Consider the following 10,305-nt stretch of genomic DNA (forward strand, 5'->3'; position numbering starts at 1 on the left):
CCCTGCCCCAGGCAGGGACACCTTCCACTAGAGCAGGTTGCTCCAAGCCCCTGTGTCCAACCTGGCCTTGAACACTGCCAGGGATGGGGCAGCCACAGCTTCTCTGGGCACCCTGTGCCAGCGCCTCAGCACCCTCCCAGGGAAGAGCTTCTGCCCAAGAGCTCATCTCAGTCTCCCCTCTGGCAGGTTCAAGCCATTCCCCTTGGCCTGTCCCTCCATCCCTTGTCCAAAGCCCCTCTCCAGGTTTCCTGGAGCCCCTTTAGGCACTGGAGCTGCTCTAAGGTGTCCCCTTCAGGAGCATTCTCTGACTTCCTTATGGTGTTGGTACCTGGGGCTGTCTTGCCCCAGGCTCTGGCCCCTTCTCTCTTTGAAGGCTGAGGTCTCACTGTGACATCCATCCCCGTTGTCTCCCCACAGCCTGTGATCACTGCCTGCGGGCTTTGGAGACAGCAGAGGAAAATGCCCAGCGGCTGCTGGGGAAGAGCTCCCTGGTGCTGCCTCACCCGGAGCAGTGCAGCATCCGCAAAGACCTGCACCAGCAGTGCCCCCGATGCCAGGTATGGGGCTGCTGTGATCATCTTGGGGCCACTGCCTCCTTCACAGCATCCATCCAGGCACTTGTGCTGCCCTGAGGTGGTGTCTTTCCCTTCTGCATCGCGATGGCTAAAGAGCTGGGGCTCAGATGCTCAGAGAAGGGGCAGAGCTGGGCCCAGGACCCCCTTTCCCTGCTGCTATAGCCAATGCTGGGCGCTGTGCCCCTCGCTCTAGGTGACGTACTGCAGTGCTGAGTGCAGGCAGGCCGCTTTGGAGCAGTACCACCACGTCCTCTGCCTTGGCCCGTCCCGTGATGACCCCACGCACCCCCTCAACAAGCTGCAGGAGGCATGGAGGTAGGGGACTGACCTGCCTGAGGCTCCATGGGCAGAGGAGGTAGCTCTCCTGGGCTGGGGGATGCTGCTGGGACCAGGGCTGAGGACCATCCTTGCTTTGCATCCCTGCATGGGGTGGCTGGAGGGTGGTGATGGCCACAGGCGAATTTGTGTTGGCACATCAAGGGTTTGGACACATGGCTGAGCAGTTCTTGGTTTTCTCCTGGTTAAAGAGCTACAAAGCACTGAGCTGTGCATCCCTTGCTCCTGAAGATCTCCAGCCTCTGAGAGATCTTCCCTGTGGCACCCCTGTGGGTACATAAACTGCTGTCCCTGCTTGTAGATGACAAAATGGGCATAGAGGGGAAAATGACATCCCTGAGCCAAAGTTTGTCACTAACCCCAGCTCTTGCTGCTGTCCTGGGCTTTGTGTGGGATCCAGACTGTAGTTTAATGGGATGACATGGCATTATTTGGTTAGAGCAGGCAGGTGGGTGCAGGCTTCTCCTGACCCCCAGCAGTGCTGGATCCCCATGTGGCCATACAGCGCTGGCCACGCTGGTGTGACACGTGAGTGCAGGCCTGGCCACATGGGTAGCAGCTGCCTCTGCCTCCTTCTATCCTCCTGTTTCCATACCAGCACTGATCTGCTCATCTCTTTTCTTCATTCTTATCCACCAGAAACATGCATTATCCACCAGAGACTTCCAGCATCATGCTGATGGCCCGGATGGTCGCCACCATCAAACAGGTATGTTGCAGTTCGGAGCCACAGCTGCTGGTGTGTGCTTTCCTCATCCCGTTGCAGCTGTTATTCCCAAGGACTCATCTCTTCCCTGGTGACTGGCAGGGTCCTGCTTGAATAGATTGCAATATCTAGTGCTCCCTGGTGATGGAGACAGCAGCAGCAAAGGAGGTTCCTCTGTCCTGAGCCAAGCAGCTCCTTTTTTCCCATATCAAAATAGTCAGATCTGAACCTTCCTTTTGACTCTGTTTCTTGATCCTGACTTTTTCAGCATTTATTCTGACAATAGACTACCACCAGGCAACTGCTTCTGGTGGTTCTTGCTAGCAACTGGATACCTCTCAGCTCGGGAGGGGTTGTCCTCTTCTCCCTGTCTCCTGGCTGGGAATGAAAGCCGTGCCTTTTCCTTTGTCAGGCTAAAGACAAGGAGTGGTGGATCAAGACCTTCTCCCAGTTCTGCAATAAGACAGCAAATGAAGAAGAGGAGATCGTGCACAAGCTGCTGGGGGACAAATTTAAGGTAAGACTCTGGCAGCTCTTGAATGGGTTCAGTCCCTGAGCCTGTTGTCTCCCTGCCTGTGTCTGTGAGCCCCATTACAGTTGGGATGGGAGACACTGGAAATCCCAGGGTTCAAGTGGGAATTCCATTAGGGGCTGACTAAGCTGACAGAAAATGGGTTTCTTAGAGGGTTTTGGGCTTGTGGTGCTTCAGTGGGACATGCTGCTTGTTCCTGTGGTGACGTTTGCTGTGGGGTGGCACAGGGTGATATTTAGCTGCTGAGTAGGTGGTGCTTGCTGCTAAAACGAGTGGCTTTTGCTGCTCTGAGGGCAGCAGCCTCCAGCCCTGCAGGGAAGGACGAGGAGCCCCACTGACTCCTGAGCCTTGTGGCCTGTGCTGGGCTCGTTGTCAGCCTGGCTGTGACACCCAGCAGCATCTCCCCACCCTCATGGTGTTGCCATGTCCTGCCAGGGCCAGCTGGAGCTGCTGCGCTTGCTCTTCACTGAAGCTCTTTATGATGAACATCTCAGCAGGGTGAGTTGCCCTGCCTCCCAGATAGGACCCTCTGGCTGGCCAGGGCTTTCCCTGGAACTCTGCCCATTTCTTGCGTCCCCCAGAGCTTCCCTGTGGGATTTGAGGCACTCACTGGGGTGCTGCTGCAGGCTGGCCTGGCCTCAGCTGCTTTCTCATCTCCTCCTGCAGTGGTTCACTCCAGAAGGCTTTCGATCCCTCTTTGCCCTTGTCGGGACCAATGGCCAAGGCATAGGAACAAGGTAATGGGGCTTTCTGGATGCAGGGATGTGGCATGGAGGGGATGTGCCGTCTCAGTCCATTACCCAGTGGCCTGGCTGATGGCTGGGTTCAGATGGAAGAGAGAGGAATGGAGAGACAAAAGCACTCCTTCATCTTGGCTGCATCCAACCCTTTTGTGTCCCTCCGCCAGACCTCAGCCGCTCGGAGCCAGGAGCTTAATCCTTAAATCCCCCCTGCGAGGTCCCACCACGTGGTGACAGCACTGTGGGACTGTAACAGTGTCCCTCTGCTTCCCAACAGCTCCCTGAGCCAGTGGGTACACGCCTGTGATGCTCTGGATCTCCCCATGCTGCAGCGGGAGGAGCTGGATGCCTTCATTGACCAGCTCTACAAGGACATCGAGAAGGGTGAGGCTGGAGACTCTTTCCAGCATTCAGGGACCAGGAGAGGTTCCCAGTGGGCGCTGGGAGATCCCACTTCCCCTGGGCCATGCCTAGAGCCAAGCTTTAACCCCCCCCTTCTCTGCTGCAGAGTCAGGAGAGTTCCTCAACTGTGAGGGATCAGGACTCTACGTGCTCCAGAGCTGCTGTAAGTAACACAAGGACTGGGAGGAAAACTAATGAGGAGGGAGATGTCCTGGGCTGGACTGGCTCACCTCTGCCTAGCAGCCTCTGGAGAGAGGGGTTTGTGGTTCCCATCCATGGGACAGGGAGGGATGGGATGGGAGCTGCCCAGGGCCTGCTGCTCTCTCAGGGTCTCTGGGCATCTCACCTAACTCAGTCCTGGCTTGAATGGGTTTGGATTCCATGTAGTCTCTGGGAGCCGCGTATGCAGTTAGCAAAGAGACTGTCTCCAACCTTGTCCAAGCGAAATGAAGCTGGATAAATGGTTAAGGGAGGGAATCTTTCTTGCCTGGTTCACGGGGATGTAGGAGGGAATGTCCCAGCACCCAGAGCTGTTGTCTTTTGCTTGTCAATGTTAATGGCAGAGTGGGGATGAGCAGGGCCTTGGGACTGGCTGCTGGGACAGCATCCTTACCTGAGCACCTGGAGGCAGAGGTGGTGCTACGCATCCCTGGGCTCATCTAGGACATTGGGTTCTGTGGCTCTAAGGGAGAGCCCTGGCCCTGCACCCTGCTCTGCTGGACCCATAGTGTGAGGGGACAGTGCCATGCTGGTGTCCCCAAGGTGGCCACAGCATCGTTGCTGCCTTATCCTTAGCCAGGCCATGGCCCTCCCACATGGCTGGACCACACAGAAAGACAAGCCCAAGCCCTATGGGCTGTGTGGTGCTTCCAACCCTGCCTCTGCCTCCCCTGTCCTCTAGAGGCACCCTGAGAGCCGTGTCCCATCTTGCCCACAGGTAACCACAGCTGCATCCCCAATGCCGAGACATCCTTCCCGGAAAACAACTTCCTCCTGCATCTGACAGCTCTGGAGGACATTGAAGCAGGAGAGGTGAGACAGTGGGGCCTGGATGAACCTGGGCTGGCACCACACCTCAGGAGAGGGTCCCTGTGTCCCCTACACCCGCCATGGGCCCCAGCCCCATACCTCCTGTCTCTGGTGGTGTCCTGGCAGAGGAATTCACACCTCATCCCATGGAGGGGCTGCCAGATGCCATGTTTCTGCCTGACTCGGAGAAGGACTGGGGCAAATCATGCTGCTTTGGGTTTATGGGTCTACAAGGGGGCTGAGAAGGGCTTTTCATCAGGGCCTGTAGGGACAGGACAAGGGGAATGGCTTGAACCTGCCAGAGGGGAGACTGAGATGAGCTCTTGGGCAGAAGCTCTTCCCTGTGAGGGTGCTGAGGCGCTGGCACAGGGTGCCCAGAGAAGCTGTGGCTGCCCCATCCCTGGCAGTGTTCAAGGCCAGGTTGGACCCAGGGGCTTGGAGCAACCTGCTCTAGTGGAAGGTGTCAGGGGGTTGGAACTGGATGAGCTTTAAGGTCCCTTCGACCCAAACCAGGCTGGGGTTCTGTGTTTCTCAGCCTGATCTCTTTCTCTCTGCTCACAGGAAATCTGCATCAGTTACTTAGACTGCTGCCAGCGGGAGCGCAGCAGACACAGCCGCAACAAGATACTCAGGTAGGGGCTGGTTGGAGGAACCCAGGGGGATATGGGACCCCCTTTTGCACCCCCAGGCTCTGTCCCCACCTTGGGGGCCCTGTGTGTGCCCTGCTGCGTTGCTGTGCATGCTCGTGGCAGGGTGTGCAGGCTGCATGTGGTGCTTTCAGTGCTTCAGGCTCCTTGCAGTCCCTTCTTCCATGTTGTATCCTCAGGGACTGAGGATTTGGGCTCTGTCCCTCTCTTTCTGAAGGCTTGCACTCCTCCTGCACACCCTTCCTGTCCCCACCCTCCTTCCTTCTCCTTCTCTGCCCTTCAAGCATAGGGGTTCCTGTTGATGGTCACGGTCCCCATAACCCATCACCCTGCAGGGCTGAGAAGTTCCCCCCCGCCCCGAGACTGCCTCAGACAGCCCAGCATGAATGAACCACAAACTCCTCTGGGTTTAACATATTTACCCTGTTCTTGGCTGCTCCTTCCCTGCCCAGCAGCAGGGTTGGGATTGTCCCTGTCTCAACACCATCACTCTTGCTTCTTCCCTCCCTTCTTCCAGGGAAAACTACTTGTTTACCTGTTCGTGTCCCAAGTGCCTGGCGCAAGCCGACGACGCCGACGTGACATCGGACGAAGAGGAGGAGGGTGAAGGGGAGACGGATGATGCTGAGCTGGAGGATGAGATGACTGACGTTTGATCCTGGCCCCAGGCGAGAGGAGAGGGAAGGGACAGGGATGCGGGTCCTCCCGGAGGCAGCAGCTTTAATTCCAGGAACAGGGTTGTGTTGTGGGGTCGGGAGCTCTGGTGGAGTGGGCCAGCAGCAGAGCCAGAGGCAGGCCCTGCTCCCGCCTGTCCTTGTGTGTGTGTATATGTGTGAAGCGGTCCCCATCCTCCCTGTGAGGACAGGCTGGGAGCATCCTGGTCCCCAGAGGGGCTGGCTGGGGAGGCTGGAGCGGAGCAGGGTCCAGCCAGCCTCTGGGACATCATGCTGGTCACCCTGAGGTTGCTCTGCTGTGTCTGTGCAGCCACGGTGCGGAGGAGCACATCCTTCCCTTCCCCACAGGGACGAGGGGAACACGTTGTGTGTGTGTGTGTATGTACGTGTGTTGTGCACAAAGGGTACTATTTAATGTCTATAGTAGCACTATGTACACACTATGGGGCTGGGGTCTTGTATATCCTCCATTCCATGCCCCAGCTTGGAGCAAAATGACGTTGCAGGTGGGACAGAGACACTGTAGAAGGTGGCTCAGATGCCCCAGACCTGTGGATGTGGCGTGGGGCTGTGTGGCTTCCCCATGCTGAGAGGTCACTGGCAGCAGAGTGTTGTCATCCATCCCATGCCACCCATGAGGCCACTGTGCTCCCTGCCTTGTCCCCACCTCTGGGCCACGCTGGAGGGAGAGGATGGCTCCAAGTGGTGGACGTGCAGCAGGATGGGGATGTGCCTGGAAGATTTCCCTCCCCTCTTGGATTTCGGGAGCTGTTTTCCTGCTGCTGTTTCCTCCAAGCCCGTGGCAGCTGGGCTGTGGGACTGAAGGTGACACGTCCGACACCTCTGTCATGGGCACCTCTGACACTGCCATCACCACCGGCCCTGCACCCACTGCTCATCCCCACCCGTCCCGGGGCCGTGTCCCCTTCGGTGTTCGTAATAAACCGAGACTGGTGAGAAGTGAGGCTGTGCTGGTTGTACTGGTTAAACTGGAGGGGGGTGAGGGCAGAGATGAGGAGCTGGTCCCAGTGGGGACACGGAGGTTTGGGAATGTGGGAAGTTTGGGCTCTGGATCTATGACCCAGCCCATCCCTGGGGATGGATTTCAGAGGGATGTTGTCCCATGAGGCTGTTCCTGCCCCGCTGTGTGACTGAGCCACGCTCTTGACATAAGCCCTGCCTGGCTGCAAGGGGAAATTGGAAAGTTTATAGGAAAAACGTGAGGGGATTTCTCCCTTCATTCCCAACCTGTTGAAAAAAGGAGGAACTTCCCTTTAAAACTTGTTCAGACTTCATCAGCTGACAAAAACACACAGATGAGGGCATCTGCTAGAACAGACCAAACCCATCTTGCTCTCCCATCCCTGCCCGACCACGTCCACTCCCTCTCAGCCAGCAGCACAGAACACTGGTGGCATCTGAGGGAATGTTAAAATGGGTCTTGTGGAGGTGCTGACCTGCTCTGGGCCATCTCCTCCCTCCCCAAAGTCACTACAAAGGGTGCTTGGTGCTGGGCTCAAGGCTCCCACCGTGGGTGCTGGTGTTTGCCCTTTGCAGCAGAACCATCTCCCTGCTGCTGAATCCAGTGGGGGAATCTCTGGAGCATGCTGGGGTCTCTGGAGCATGTCGGGAGCCTTTCCTCAAACCCCATCACTGGGACAAGCTCCTGGGATCCACCAAGAAGTCCTCAATCTGCCACAGCCTCTGCAGCTACCAGAAGGTCCAAGGGGGCTGCATCATCTCGTACGTGGGGATGCTGGTGACGTTGACAGGAATGGAGATGACAGCCCAGGGAAGTCCATGCTGCTCCAGGGAGCGTCTGATCATGTACCTGGGAGGGTAAAGAGGACACCAACAGGGTTACATCAACAAGGGCATCACCACTGGGATAAAGATGTCATTGTCCCACTGCTCAGCGCTGGTTAGGCCACACCTGGAATAACGGGTTCAGGTTTGGTCCCAGCTGTACACAAAAGCTGTGGAGGGGCTGGAGAGCCCAGAGAAGGGCCACAAAGATGATCCAAGGGCTGGGAAGTGTATGAGGAAAGGCTGAGAGAGCTGGGACTGTCCAGCCTGGAGAAGAGAAGGCTCAGGGGAGACCTTGTCACCATGTTCCAGTGTTTGAAGGGTGGCTACAAAGCAGACGAAGACTCCCTTTTGACAAGGAGTCCCATGGGAAAGACGAGGGGTGATGGGCACAAGTTGCTCCTGGGGAGATTCCAACTGGACACAAGAGGAAAATGTTTCCCAATGAGATCAACCAGCCACTGGAATAATCTCCCCAGGGAAGTGGTGACTCCCCAGCATTGGACACTGTTAAACTTGGGTTGGACGTGGTGCTGGGCATCTAGTGTAGGTCATGCTGTGCCTGGAAAGGTTGGACCAGATGATCCTGGAGGTCCCTTCCGACCTGGGATTCCAGGATTCTACTATAAAGAGGCAATGGATGTTCCTGAGTTTCTTGCCCCTTTAGGCACAAGAAGCTGCTCTGAAGACTCCCTGGAGCCTTCTCTTCTCCAGGCTGAACAACCCCAACGTGACCGAATCCACTAAAAACCTGGTCCCAGACCCCATGTGGGACACGCTGTTCACTGGCAATTCCCTGTTCCATGGGGACAAGGCCCTTCCCGTGAGCTATTCCCCCCTCAGGAAGACGGGATAGCTCTCAGCCAAGGCACGTACCCGTCCCTGCCCAGCAGGAAGAGCGCTGGGATGTCCGCCGTGCGCCTGGTGCTGTCCTGGATCATCTCGATGTAGAAGCTGTCGTTCTCATAGGCGTTATCCGCGATGATGACCGCCCGCCCGCCGTGCTCCTGGATCACCCGCGTCTTCGACAGGAACGAGCAGCCCCTGGGGCACACAGTGACAAACTCTGGTGGCCACACGCAGCCCCTTGCCAGCCACAAGACCTCCAAGTGCCGGAATATGCACGGAGATTCCCAAAGGAGGGATCATCCCCCCAGCCCTGTGCCTCCCACAAACCCTGCTCCTCTTTGAGGCTGTATTTTAGGCACAGGCCACCCACACTCAGCCATTTTCTCCTTAGAAGCAAATCCAATCCAATTCAATCAGGCTTTTTCCACATTCCCACAGGCTGTTTTCCAAGCTGGAGGTGACGGTAAAATACGGCCATGGCGTTGTCACTCCCTGTGCCCTGGGCGGCCCCCTCCTGCCCCAGTGCCTCCCCCCAGAGAGCTCCCATGCCACCAAACATACCCCCTCTCCACCAAAGCGATCTGGTCCTGGATGAAGACACCATTATTCAGCTCTCCACAGGCTTCAGGGGGATCCGCTGGGACCAGGTGGATCTGCTCGTACCTTGTGTTCTCCAAGAGGGAGACGGGAAGGGTGAGTGAGGAGGGATCAGGGCTGCTTCCCGCTGTCCACAGCCTACTCATCCCTGGGGGGGCTGCTTTTGGGGGGACATGTCCCAGCACAAGAGGGACGTGGAGCTGCTGGAGCGAGGCCAGAGGAGGCCCCGGAGCTGCTGCGAGGGCTGGAGCAGCTCTGCTCTGGAGCCAGGCTGAGAGAGCTGGGCTGGGGCAGCTGGAGAAGAGAAGGCTCCTGAAGGGGACACCTTAGAGCAGCTCCAGGGCCTAAAGGGGCTCCAGGAGACCTGGAGAGGGGCTTTGGACAAGGGATGGAGGGACAGGACAAGGGGAATGGCTTGAACCTGCCAGAGGGGAGACTGAGATGAGCTCTGGGGCAGAAGCTCTTCCCTGTGAGGGTGCTGAGGCGCCGGCACAGGGTGCCCAGAGAAGCTGTGGCTGCCCCATCCCTGGCAGTGTTCAAGGGCAGGTTGGACACAGGGGCTTGGAGCAACCTGCTCTAGTGGAAGGTGTCCCTGCCCGGGGCAGGGGTTGGAGCTGGAGGAGCTTTAAGGTCCCTTCCAACACAAACCAGGCTGGGATTCTAGGACACTTAACACTTACAAACACGCCACCGAAGTCCTTGGCTGGGGTTGCAGTGAAGATGTAGCGGATGTCTCCGGGGCTCAGCACTTGGAAATACAGATATTCATGGAGGCGTAAACCTGGGTGGGCACAAAGAGAGGTGAGAGGAGAGAGAAGAAAAGGGGAAATTCCTGAAAGCAAAGAGGAGGAAATACACCTGGATTGAGGTGCAGGAGTGGGAAATGCACCTGGATCATGGTGCACGGATGGGTAATACAGTGGGGTCAGGGCGGAGCAAGGGGAGATGCACCTGGATTATGGTGCGTGGAGGCAAAATGCAACCAAATTGGGATACAGGATTGGGTCAGCGAGCACTGAGGGCAAATGCACATGGATTGGGATGCAGGATGGAGAAATGCAACGGGGCCAGGGTGCACCAGAGGTAAATGCAACCAGATTGGGGTGCTGGAGGGGGAAATGCAACGGAGCTGGGATGCGGTGATGGGAATTGTACCAGGATCATGGCGCATGGAGGGCAAAGACAACGGGACAAGCGTACAAGAAGGGGACATGCACCTGGATCGTGGTGCTCGGAGGTAAAATGCACCCAAACTGGGGCGCAGGATGGGGAAACGCACCCCGACCGAGGGCTGGATGGCGACATGCAACGGGGGCGGCACGCACCGAGGGGAAACACACCCGGACCGGGATGTAGGAGGGGGAACGGAAAGGGGCCGGGGTGCACCGAGGGGAAGGGCAGCCGCCGGGGCC

General features: G+C 57.4%; 2 protein-coding genes across 2 annotated transcripts; one reads left to right on the plus strand and one right to left on the minus strand.

Annotated features, from left to right (window-relative positions):
• Positions 1–417: 417 nt before the first annotated feature.
• SMYD5 (SMYD family member 5) lies at positions 418–5,786 on the plus strand (the record flags this gene model as incomplete). The annotated part of the gene is made up of 11 exons (XM_010010331.1): positions 418–557; positions 769–890; positions 1,551–1,620; positions 2,030–2,134; positions 2,585–2,647; positions 2,816–2,886; positions 3,167–3,273; positions 3,398–3,454; positions 4,229–4,323; positions 4,882–4,952; positions 5,485–5,786. Coding segments are annotated over 11 exons (1,040 nt in total), but the record flags the coding sequence as incomplete, so codon positions are not given.
• A 1,428-nt stretch (positions 5,787–7,214) lies between these two features.
• PRADC1 (protease-associated domain containing 1) lies at positions 7,215–9,690 on the minus strand (the record flags this gene model as incomplete). Its single annotated transcript, XM_010010332.1, has 4 exons — positions 7,215–7,472; positions 8,324–8,491; positions 8,858–8,967; positions 9,574–9,690. Coding segments are annotated over 4 exons (516 nt in total), but the record flags the coding sequence as incomplete, so codon positions are not given.
• Between the last annotated feature and the right edge of the window lie 615 nt (positions 9,691–10,305).

This window comes from Nestor notabilis, unplaced genomic scaffold (genome assembly GCF_000696875.1).
Source record: "Nestor notabilis isolate BGI_N333 unplaced genomic scaffold, ASM69687v1 scaffold8492, whole genome shotgun sequence".
NCBI lineage: Eukaryota > Metazoa > Chordata > Aves > Psittaciformes > Psittacidae > Nestor > Nestor notabilis.